Source organism: Diceros bicornis, chromosome 5 (assembly GCF_020826845.1).
Source record: "Diceros bicornis minor isolate mBicDic1 chromosome 5, mDicBic1.mat.cur, whole genome shotgun sequence".
NCBI classification, from domain to species: Eukaryota; Metazoa; Chordata; class Mammalia; order Perissodactyla; family Rhinocerotidae; genus Diceros; species Diceros bicornis.
This window is the reverse complement of record NC_080744.1, coordinates 59,025,806-59,038,992: the sequence shown is the minus strand read 5'-3', so window position 1 is coordinate 59,038,992 and position 13,187 is coordinate 59,025,806. Positions and strand designations below refer to the sequence as shown.

Here is a 13,187-nt window from a genome sequence, read left to right as displayed (position 1 = left end):
TCCCTTTGCCTGCCTATTCTATTTTTTCAGGTTTAACTTCTAAAACAGAAGAGATTCTATTCTCAGGGGCAAATGGAATATACAAGAAGTCTGGATGGTAGCCTTGGGCAGCAGCACCCTACAGTGAACCAACTGCTTACTGGAAGCCTGAAAACAAGACCATGTAAACATTCCCCTGTTGCCTAGGCCTATAAAATCTGTACTGACAGATGCATGAAGCAGTGTGGGTGGCTGGGCAATGAGGCAACCAATGGGAAGGCACTGGCTTCTCCTTCAGGTGTTAAAAAAGGCAAGAGTTGCATATTCAAGGACCCAACACTAACATAATTTAATTTAAAAGTGACTGTTTTCCATTTCCTTGACTCCCATAGCTGCCCTTTTACTACTTTTTCTCTTCAAGACTGACCCCAAAGTTAATTTACATTCAAATTCTCCCATATAAAATGATAGAGAGGTTATTGAGAGTATAGAATTGAATTGCCTGGCCAACACCTATCAAATGACTGCTAAAGTACCAGGGCCAACACTGCTGAATAGCTATGACGGGGAGATAATTAATTTAAAAAACTGCCACTCTCTAGAAGCTGGGTGATTTTACTAATAAGTTTGCTGTAATACTCTGGGTAGGTAACACCATCAGACCATGGTCACTTGATACTCCTAATAAACATTTGGTATTATTTACAACAATAAGCCCCTGTTGGCAGAAGCAGGTTGAGAAGGGATGGGACGGCACACATAGCACTTACCATCTTCTGTTTCCTGCCACACGATGCCCTCGAGGTTGACGCTTGTCCCAGGTTCACAGGGCCCCAGGCACTCAGGCTCTGTGGCAAGAGCCACATCACATGTGTTGACCCCAACTGATCGGGTACGAACCATGATCTGCTCGCAGGGGGATGAGATGTCATTACTGACCACTGGCACCAAAAGGTGCAGCGGCAGCACCGCTGGTGTAGAGACAGGGGACTCCATCTGTGGGGGAAGAGAAAGTAGTAGCTGAGTTGCAGGGAGAAAATTTAGAGGAAATACCTTCTCTGTATTTAATCTAGTCCTATGCCCCTTCCTGCCAGAGTGTGGAGGGCTGTAAATATAAGACTTTGGTCCTTCTTTTCAAGTTCTAGCTCATGATACCACTACAAATCTAGTGGTTTAGATGAGTGCACCCTGTGTTAGGAGCAGTTCTATTTCTTATTAATGATCTTCCTCATAAATTGTGCTTGGCTGAAAGTGTATTAAAAAATCTTGTCTCATTTAAAAATCTCTATTGAAAGAGAATCAGAGCCAGACTTCAATAGCAACAGGGCACATAGACTGATGAGAAAGAAAAGGCCTAGCTTCTGAGGCATGTTCTACTGCCACCACTATGCTTCCCACCAATCTATCATTCAACAAAGAATACATTAATCATATATAAAACAGAAGAATACAGGTGGGGATAAAAAGGGGGAGAAATATCCAGATCCTAGGAATGCCACTTCAAGAAAACTGGAGCTTTAATTCATCTTTAGTTAAAAGGAAATCTACTTAAGTTATAGGAGGGCTGGGAGCAACCTGATGGGGGTTTCTAACCCTCAGAAATTATAACAGCAATTGGTTAATAAGAATGGTGTTTTGGAGTGTGAATCTAACATCAAATTTATGTATAAGAAACAGAGGGTGCTGCTACTATCCAGAAGCCAATCCACAGCAGTCTGCAGATGAAGCTGATTACACACACACAGATAGAAACAGTCGAACACAAGGATCAGCAATCTACCACCAAAACTAGAACCTCTCACAAGAATGCAATTACCTAGATTCTAAGAAGAATGCAACACATTTAGAGTTAGAAGAAAAGTTGTAATAAAGAGAGTAATAATCCCTTAACTCTTTAAATCGCAACATTTATCAGTTTGACAAAGTACCAGCTCTGAATCTATAGTCAACATAGTGTTTTGCATACGCAAAGGCATTCAATACACACACTGACTGATCTTTCCTGAAGATTAAATATGATACAATCAGAAGACCTAGAAAATAAGAGTCAAGGATTGGGACTCTCTTTACCTTGTGAAAGACTTTTTAGTCCAGGTTGAATGTACTCCTTCACCAGACCTACATTCAGAGAGAGCCATACACTGCACCCATAACCCAAGCTGCTGGACAGCTCTGCAAAGAACTCTAGTTCTGGAATAGTTCACTACATGACCACTGCTCTACCTACAATCCACCTCCCTTCTCCTAACACATACATGCATACACACACACACCTTTCTGGCCTCAAGTATAACTCAGAAGCTGAGATGTGGGTATCGCATCCATTCTTTGCAGTTTGGCTTAGAAGTCACTGCTATTTGCGGATCATCACTGTCAGAGTCCACAGAATGCTAAAACACTGATTCTGATTAATTCTGGTCCCTGAAAAGCTGTCAAAACATTATCCTTATCTGCTTTTTTGTCACATACACCCATCCTGTACTTCCCTAACTCCACCTTTTTCATAAAATGAAATTAAAGTGGAAGCCTGTATAATGAATCCTCCGCATTATGGTAAATGCCAAAAGGCATGTTTGCTCTCTTGAAAATCAGTTATTTATAATTTAATTTGGAAACCTTCTTGGGATGTGCTAGATCCTTGGAAGACCCTTTAAAATTTCCATGCACAGATTTGAAGGTAAAAACAACACAGAAAAAGTAAACTGGACTCCCTATACTCCTGTGCAGTGTTGGAATCTGGCTCTAATCATTAAGCCCTTTCAGGAATGCTATAAAAAGGTGGCTCTTAACTCTTTGCAAAGGAAGTTTCCTGGAGATTTTACCCTTGAGAGTTACTAGAAAGGGGAAATTAGAGACAAAGTATATGGATCATCTTTACTCTTGGCCTTACTTCTATTCCTCTGTTTTTTGTCTTGGGGAAGAACTGAGACAGAAGTAATTTTGCAGTATGTGCATTTCCTTTGCTTAGAGTCTGTTCCCTTTTCTATACCTTTCTTCTACTAGCAAGAGAAATTCCTGCAAGGTCCTCTTGCCTGGACACAGAGATTGGCCTAAACCTTCTAGGTCACTCCTGTGAACTTTCTGATTGCCTTGCTTGAGCATGTCCTGTTGCCAACTTGTTCCATTGCTGAGGCAGCAATCCCAAGCATAGAAGGAGGTAAATCCCCAGCGAGTCACCTACATATTCTCAGCCATCAAGGACACCTCTTTGCTGGAAGTGGTTTCATTTCCCGCTAGGTTATTCAGTGCTGCTGGGAGGCCAGGGAGAAGATAAGCTACTAACATTCTAGATAAAGGCAAGCTCAGAATTCTGTACTGACAGATCCAGAAAACAACATCTAAGATGTAAGTAGGAAAACACCATTGTTGCATTCAAGCAGTCTGCCAAATTAAACCCTGCTACAGAACATCTGAAGAGAAGAATCTTAGCTGAACTGATTACTAAGAATAACAGAACTAATACATATGAGGAGCTGATTAATGTGTGTATACATCAAACTACCCTTACTGATCAGAGTTACTAAGAGTTTAGGATCTCCGTGTGAGGATGATTTTATTTAATTATTTAGTTAATTAAGAGAGACTTTTGGGGGTGGGGAGAAGCGAAGAAATCCACCTATGTGTTTGGAACTATTTAGTTTCCTTCTACTTTGCAACAGAAATCTAAGGAGAAATCACAAAATGGCACAATAATGTTTAATTACAGCTCCAGCTCTGCTAATTACCGTTTGGTCACATCTATAATCTACATTAAGCCATGATGTATAATAAGCAGCTCTGTGATATTCATCTAACAACCTAGGTGGTTTTATGGGATTTCATATTCTACTATTCATTGGGACAAACATAGCTTCATTTATCACTTTCCAGGAGAGGATAGAAATCAGAAAATGACTCATTTTGCCATCTTTCCCATACACCTAGGATGTAAGAGCAGGGATTGCCAGGAGATAGGTGCCAGCAGGGAAAATAAGGAACAAGAATGTAAAAAGTTAAGATCTACCTCAACAACTATGACAATGATAAAAGCTGGGGCAATTCTCAGTCTCTGAAAGGCTAAGAAGTGCCACCATGGCTCCTGGCGCTCACCGAATGGGGAGGTAAACAACAAAACAAAACAAAACCTGAAAAGAGACTTACAGAGAATTTAAAGATGGAAATCTCTGAAGCTTCCCAACAGTTCATGTCCTGTATCTTTCAATGATACTTCTTTTCAATTCACCTTTAGATATTAGTCTTAATAGCACCTATTAGGGATTTGAGTGCTGACAGGCAGGTGACACAGAGATGAGGACTGGAGAGAATAAAGAAAGGCCAGAGGCATTATTCTCCCAGCAAGAAGTAATTATACACTGACTTCAGATGACTCCCACACAAGAGAGGCAGTGATGGAGGAAAAATTTGAAGGCTGCAACATAATTATTGGGGTAGAAAATGCAGTGAAGAAATATTCGGGACAGACCGTCCCCTCTCCCCTTCACAAATATAAGTCTGGTACCTTCACCTGCACAGTCAAAAGGCAGAAAGGAAGCTGTTTCTACTGATAACTGCAGTAGCTCTAAAAACTCCATTTTATCCAAGAATGAAAGATAATTGGAGATAATGGTTAGATGAGTGTTCAGATTTATTCAGAATTATTGGATACGATTATATAGAAAGTAGAATGTCACCAAATATACTAAATACTATATTAATAAGACATTCTCTTTCTTCAATAATTCCAAAGGTCCTTCAAGATTTTACAGTGACTCAGCATCAGCAATACTAACAGTAAAATAGGTTCCTGATTCATGGACAAACATAGAAGTATGCCCCCTGCCAATGTTTTATATACAACTTGATTTGCTCACAAAGTTTTTACTGTGGGTTATTAAGAAGAGCAGGTATTTTTTTGAAGCCCATTTATCAATTTATGATGTTATTTATTTGTCTCTCAAATTAAAATACAAAAGGAAAAAATCCTCAGTTACTTGAACTGCCTCCTGTTGACTGGGATTTTGAGACAAAATAAGTTTACTGGGGGCCGGCCCAGTGGCAAGCAGTTAAGTGCGTGTGCTCCGCTGCGGCGGCGCTGGGTTCGCTGGTTCGGATCCCGGGCGCGCCGATGCACACAAGCCATCATGCTGTGGCGGCGTCCCATATAAAGTGGAGGAAGATGGGTACGGATGTTAGCCCAAGGCCAGTCTTCCTCAGCAAAACAAGAGGAGGATTGGCAGATGTTAGCTTAGGGCCGATCCTCCTCACAAAAAAATAAATAAATAAGTTTACTGTATTATTTTTTAATAATTAAGGATTATTTTGCTTATTCTGAAATACCAGTGATTCCTTGTTGCAAGCGGCTGGCAGGTAAAAATCATGGAATAACTGAGGATGGAAGGAGAAATCTGAATTCCTGCTTTCCACAAAGCTCTTGTCAGAATGCAACACAATTTTCCGAGTAAATCTCAAAACAACACAACATTTCACTACTAGTGAAGGAGCAAATCAGCCCCTTTTCAAACACTAAGTACTCTTTGACCCTGCCTCTCCGTTTAAAAAAAAGAAAGAAAAAAGAGGCTGCTGGTCTGCTGAGCTTCCAGACTTCACATAGGCTGCTTTGAAAAAGAATTTGATTGTAACTCTGGTTAATTTCCAAGACATCTTGTAGCAGAAGGCAAGAAGGAAAAAGAGAAAAAGACAGTAGCTGGCACCATAACCAGACATCAAACAGTTCTTAGAAGCTACATATTCTATTATTCACAGAAGACTTACTTTAGTACTCAATTTTAACCAATCAGCACCTGGTCAAGGTCAGCAGTGAAGGCCGTTTCAGTGCGTACCAGAAAACGCAAGTGCAGTGAACACAGAATTTGAAGGCTACATACTAGCCATAGAGAGTTCTCCTGCAATGATCCTTATACAGTTTCAGGCTCAGACCCTAAAGAGCTCTTCTAGCGAAGAGGAGATAAAGGATCAAACAATCCTGATACTCAAGCCTGTCTAAATTCTCAGTGTGTGGGAATGGATAAATTATGCTGAAAATTTAACAAAGGAGAAAAATCTCATAAATGAAAATAAAAGACACAACACAAACCACGTGGCAGTGGCAAAAGTTTTTGCTGAATGAAATATCTATTCTGCTCTTCTAGGTCTTCTCATTCTCCTGCCTGCTTGAAATTTACCACATTGTCCTTCAGCAAAGCTATTAACTTTGCAGCTGATGAGTGATGATAGGGACCTAAGTACTACCTCTGAAACTTGACTATTTTTTTCCCACAGGTTTATGATCCCTCCCATTCCTGTATTGTTCCATGGGAAGCACTAGAATTAGCTTCTCAAGAATAAAGAATCCGAGAAAAATTCATTCTTTGGCTGCAAATACTTCCTTTTCCAAATACACTTCTTATCTCCTTTCACATACTCATTTCCTAAAAAGTCAGGGCTGGAGCTTGTCATCTCTACTCCATTCTCTTACCTCTTAGGATACAAAAACAAACAAACAAACAATACTCCACAAACAAAATAAGGTGAACACAACAGAAGGCTAACGCCTTTTTCTGAAACATTTGGAATCACAGATGTCAGAAGAAAATTCTCAGTTTAACTTATAACACGGATGGATCAAACCGTACTACAGAATCTAATCATGATTCATATTGATGGTCCTACGAGAAAACATGAGAATTCTAAATTGAGACATCACAAACCATATCTTGCTCTGCAGTAGGGTGGAAAGGAGAAATGGGAATGATTTTCCCTGCTTTTCTTAAACTTTTTGGTCTCAGGAAAAACTTCACAGTCTTAAAAATTGAGAACCTTACAGAGCTTTTATTTATGTAGGCTATATCAACTGATATTTATCATATTCAAAATTAAAACGGAAAGATTTTAATATGTACTAATTAACTTATTTAAAACAACTAATAATTTTGAAATGACAAACTTAGAGACACAGAGAATAGATTAGTAGTGGCCAGGGGTAAGGGTCAGTGAGAGGCGGAAGGGAGGTGGGTGTGGTTAGGAAAGGGCAACACAAGGGATCCTTGTAGTGATGGAACTATTCTGTATCTTGACTGTGTGGTAAATACCCAAAACTACACGATAAAATTGCATAGAACTAAATACACACACACAAATGAGTACAAGTAAAACAGGGGAAATCTGAACAAGATAAGTGGATTGCATCAATGTCAATATCCCTGTTGTGATATCGTACCATAGCTTTGAAAGGTGTTACCACTAGGGGAAACTAAGTAAAAGGTACACGAGATCTCTCTGAATTATTTATTACAACTACAATTATCTCAGAATAAAAAGATGAATAGAAAATTGAGAACGCCAAAGAGCTTTTATGTGGAATATATCTATTGATATTCACCATACTACAATTTAAAGAGAAAAAATTGAATATGCATTAACTTGTTTAAAATAACATTTAAAAATCTATTATGTATTTAAGTAAAAATAGCTACAATTTTTCAAAAGAAAGGAAAAAACAGAAGAGTGGCCTTGATCTACATTTTGCAGATCTCTTCAATGTCTGGTTTAATAGGAGACAGCTAGATTCTCATGTCTGCTTCTGCATTCAATCTGTTGCTGAAATGTTTTGGTTAAGTATTTAAGAAAACTGGCCTCACACAGATACACAGATTATATATAGCCTTTTCAGATAACTGTGGATATTCTTCTTTGATATGACACCAAAACTCAACAAGTGATAGTTCTTAAAGGTTAGTGGCAACGTGGAATCTAAAACTGTATCAATGAACTTTTTGTATTCTATTACAAGCCATGGGTCTATCTTGCACTTTGAGTGTTTCTTTTACCCATGCATGACTTTTTTCTTTTTTTTTTTTGTTTTTTTTTTTGTGAGGAAGATTAGCCCTGAGCTAACATCTGTCACCAATCCTCCTCTTTTTGCTGAGGAAGACTGGCCCTGGGCTAACATCTGTGCCCATCTTCCTCTACTTTATATGGGATGCCGCCACAACGTGGCTTGATAAGCAGTGTGTCCATCCGCGCCTGGGATCCGAACCTGCGCACCCTGGGCCACCGAAGCAGAGTGCGCAAACTTAACCACTGTGCCACTGGGCCAGCCCCCATGCGTGATTTTTTAACATCATGCATTAGTTATTTGGAAAATATTGGTTCACTGAATTATACAGCTCTTTCAAGTACTGACACATTTCATTAATATCAAAAAGTCATATTCCTTAATATTGCCTCTGAGCTCATCAGAAAAGTCTGTAAGTAGTGGTAAGCTGTCAAACTCACAGAGAGGCAGACACAGATTTTCCAAAATTATAATGTTTGCTTGAAAGCTCAAATTTTATAATTAACAAAAAATATTGTCAGTTGTTTTCCTTGGAATAATAGGCTCATTTCATTCACTTTCAAGAAAATGTCTGCCAAATATCCAAGTCTGAATAACTATAATTTGTCAATTGTTCTTTCAAGTAAAAATGGCATTCCATGAAAACAATGGCTAGTTCAGCTTGCAACTCAATTGCACAAGTGTTTTTCCTAGAGATAAACATTGTACTTTGGCATGAGCAGAGGGGCTTTATGTGTACTTCCCATTTTGTCACATAGAATATAAAATGACATACAGTTCTCAAAGGTCAAGATTTAATAAACTAATAATTTTCATCACTTTATTAAAGGTATTTTAAAGTAAAACTGGCTTTATAAACATTTTTATCTTTTACTCTGAGGGCACAGCAGTGAAGAATGTGATGGCTACTAGTACTGATTTGTGTCACTGATTTGGTTTATGCCAAGATGCCAGCCATTTTACCCACCACTGCTTTTGCCCATCAGTGCAAATGTCAACAGGGTAAAAAGGGCAAATAATGTCATAGTATTATAATGAAAATAGTTGTTTTTTGCTGAGGAAGATTCGCCCTGAGCTAACATCTGTTGCCAATCTTCCTCTATTTTGTATGTGAGCCGCTGTCACAGCATGGCCACTGATAGATAAGTGGTGTAGGTTCATGCCTGGGAACCAAACCTGGGCTGCCGAAGCAGAGTGTGCCAAACTTAACCACCAGGCCCCCAGGGCTGGCCCTGAAAATAGTTTTGACCTAGCAGAACCTCTGGAAAAGTCTGTAAGATACCTAGAGGTCTGAGGGTTATATTTTGAGAACTAATCAAGTTTCATGATCTGGGATTGGGGAAGTGATCAGCTTTCCCAGAAGCATATGCCCATCTGAATACTAAACAAAACTGGGATTCTGGTAGCAAGGAAGTTGAGGAAGATTGCCTGTTTAGTAGGCAAACAAGAGTGTCTGCCACAATAGGGCAGTCTGGAAGGAAGGGTGAAGGAAGAAGAGACACTAAGGCAGGGAAAATTATTAGCAAGGGTGGAGTAGGAGAGAATGCTCCTAAGATCCACAGACTAAGGATTTTATAAGTAAGGGATGTTTACAAGTTGGGTATTAATAAATTTCAGCAATTAAGTAATAAGTGAGTATTTTAAAAATTTGGGAGAATGAAGGGCTTAGTTAATTGTTTAGAAAATGGACAAATGAATGATGGTCATTAACTACTGACAAAATTGACCCTTACCCTTGTGGGGGGAGGGGGCATCAGCCTCTCTAGTGCCTATTTGTTTTCAAATTGCCAAGGATAAGACTTCTCTGAAATTACAACTTAGTGGATCAGAAATTAAACATGCCAAAAGAAATTTTAAAATGGGTCCTTAATTAACCAGGAGCCATCATTTTGTATGGAAGTCTTCCTTGTCTTTGCTATTTAAGCTAAAACTGTAGAGTTAAAACTTCAAAGTGGATGAAGGGTGTTGTACTGTATGGATTAACTCCTGATTATGGACACCTTAGCACTGCTGAACCAAGTGGGAAATGACCATCTGCTTAGATAGGCTTCATTGCCCAAGTGTCTCCTAGGTGATTTTGTGTTCTAGAAGGTCAGAGAATGTCCACCGATTTTGTATACCTTCCTCATAAGACTCATGGATTTGACAGGAAACAATGGGTAATTCTGACGAGAGGTCCTTCTATCTAAAGAACACACCTTAAGCAGCAAAGCTGATTTGGGCTCCTAGAGGGATGTTTATACTATAGCATCACATTTTATATCATGTATATATTCCTAACAGAATACACAAAGACAAAATCATAGCATCATAGTGTGGAAGAAACTTAAAGATCACCTAACTAACCACTAAAGGGTGAAATCTTTTCTATAATAAGTAGTCACAAACCCCCTATTTGAACTCCATCCCCATACACCTATGCAGGTAGAGAAAATAACCCTTACTTTACTAGGGTAGTTTAAAAGATTAAATTCTTTAACATATGTCAAGTGCCTAGCAGTGTGCCTACAGTATTCTGGCAACCTCAAATGATAGCCATTATTAGCTACAGTAAGAGTCAACTCACTCTTGAAAGCTCATATTGAATTTCATGTCCATTAAAACTCTCTAGATCTTTTCTACTCAAACTTTGAAAAGATTTTCTTCCATCCCTGACCCCTAGTTTCCTTTCCCAGAAGCAACCAACATAATGCATACGTATTTGCTTGTTTATATGCCCTTCCCTTTATTCTTTTTACACAAATGACAGTGTACACACTGTTCTATACCTTATTTGTTCACGTAACAAAAATGTAGGTAACTGTTTTAAACTTTAGATGCTCATCTTCCTAAAAGACAGACTGGCTGAAATCTCAGCTCAATTACTTAATAGCTGGGTGACCACAGATACATTATGCAATCTTTCCGAGCCTCAGTTTCCTCTTACGTAAAATAAAAACATCAAGGGTACCTATATTTCACACAGTCATTGTAGCAATTAACTGAACGTAAAGTGCTTTGTGTACAGTACCGAAGACACAGTGAAAGTTCAATAAATTTTAGCCAGGAATAATAATGATGATGATAGTAATAATAACGATATCTTGTTAATTTAATTCCATCTTTCATTTCAGTCTCTTAAGACGTTGTCAATCTCTATTCAGACATTCAGTGCTTGTAGTGAACCATCTGTAGTGGTTCATGATAGTCAGTTTTGACTTTTCATCATGCTTTCCCTTCCTTCTTCTGGTAGAGAAATTTGTCTTTCCTGCGGGAAATCTATTCCCCTAACTTCACTCCACTACAGAAGTGGGCCAAACTCTACTCAAACTACATGGAATACATTCTTCACAGGCTATAGAGAGTCCTTCTTCCTCTGGTCTCTTAAGCTGGAAGGACTAATTAAATCTGGAGCTGCCAGTTGCCATTTCTTTTAATACACAAAGAAGTCTTGTCTAAGAATAAAGCCAATTCAGGGGAAAGTAGAATAGGGAGATGAGCAAAGAAAGAATCCCGATGACATTGAATCCCTGCCTGAAACTAATAAACTCCATTTGTGGAAACCTACAAATTCCTTGTTTGCTTAAACTAGCTTGAGTCAGGTTTCCATCACAATTGAAAAAGTCCTGACTACTATATATTACCCACAAATTTATATGCATACTTTCTATTTAGTCACAGAAGTTATAATAAAAATTTTGAAAGAGACTGGACCAAAGGCATAGTCTTGTGGTATACCACCTCCATCCTCGCTGACAAACATCTAGTAATCAATACTCTTTAAATATAGGTCTTCAGCCAGCTATAAAGTCACCCAACTGTACCATCATCCAGTTCATATTTCACTGACACGTCATCAAGAATATCATAAAAGGCTTTTTCAAATATCTTTAAGAAATCAAGGCATACCAATCTACCCACCCAACAACTCTATTGGGAAGAGAGAGAGAGAGAGAGGAAGTTTAGAGTGCCTTGCTTTAGAATTTAATTTGGTTTCTAATAAGCATTCTTTTTTCTGGATTCCTTTCTTCATTCAGAAACATTAAATACTTACTACGGTCTAAGCACTGTACTATGGCAAGTGATGAATCTTAATATGATCCCTGTCCCTAGGTCTGGTGGGGTAAACAAGTAATTAGAGCAATGTCATAAAGGATGCAAAAGAGGTAAGTATAAACGGTACAAAATCACTTATGTCCACCTGGGAGAGAGGCAGGTGACATTTCAGGCAAGTCTTAAGGAATAAGTTCAACAGAAAGATAAGAAAATTAAGTTATTTTAGTCAGATGCAATACCAAATACATGGCCTGAGAGGCAACCACAATAGTTTGGCATGGAGGGGTTGGAGGGAATAAGGGGAGATTACATGTCATGGTAAAGAAAGTCATTGTGGAGTTTTAAGCAGGAAAGTGATATGATCCAATATGCCTTTAAAATTTTTACTTTGGCTTTGAGAGAGATTAATCAGAAGGCAAGGATACCAGTTAGAAGCCCACCATAATAGTCCAAGTAAGATATAATGATAGCTTGAACCAAGGCGGTTTAGTAGTTGTAATGGAAAGAAAGGAATGGGTTAGAGGTGGAATCAATAGGACTTTGTGATTGACTATCAAAGAGGTAAGAAAAATCTGGGCCGACTGCAAGGTTTCTGGTGCCATTATCTCAGACAGGAGATACAAGAAAACAACAGCAACAGTAACAAATTGTTGGCGAGACAGAATCAGAAAATACGTTAAACTCTGGACATGAGTTAGTAGGCAGCTAGATATACAGGACCGGAACTCAGGAGAAAGGTCAGGGCAGTAGGTAACAGAAGCCATGCGCTTGCTTGGTGAGACAGCCCAAGGATAGAGGATACAGAGAAAAAAAGAAGACAGGTAGGGAGAGATTGTAAGAAACATTAACATTTAAAGGATTAAATCCAGGAAGAGAAAACCACAAAGAAACTGAAAATGATAATAATCATAATGATAGAAGCAAATTTTAATTTATTGCTTACTGTGTGTGTGCCAAGCACTTTTCAAAGCATTTTATATGTATTCCTCAAAACAATCCTCTGAAGTAATTAATATAGTATCTCCTTTTAAAGATGAATATACTAAGGCTAAATGGGTTAGGTAACTTGGCCAAGGCCACAAAACTACTAAGTGATAAAACCGAGATTTCAACTTGGGCAATTTGGCTCCAGAACCCAGGCAGTAATAAAGACGAGAGAACCAAAACCAAATGGAGTCACAAGAAGTCAAGAGAAAACGGAGTTTCAAGAAGAAAATGGGCTGGTGTTAAATAACCTTAGCAAGAAGTTGAAATTGCAGGACAGGGTAAGGCACAGAAGCTAAATTGCACTGGGTAAAGGAAAACAAAGATGTGAAGGGAAGATAATAAGAATTTACTGTGCGTCTACTGTGTGCCAGGA

The 13,187-nt window shown here is 38.7% G+C and overlaps 1 protein-coding gene across 1 annotated transcript in view; it reads right to left on the bottom strand.

Moving 5' to 3' along the window:
- ZNF609 (zinc finger protein 609) overlaps nucleotides 1-13,187 on the bottom strand; it is a 206,430-nt gene that overhangs the window by 54,575 nt on the left and 138,668 nt on the right. Inside the window, exon 3 of the mRNA XM_058541821.1 lies at nucleotides 750-975. Coding sequence (XP_058397804.1) covers nucleotides 750-975 — 226 coding nt within the window. The remainder of the gene's footprint in view (nucleotides 1-749; nucleotides 976-13,187) is intronic.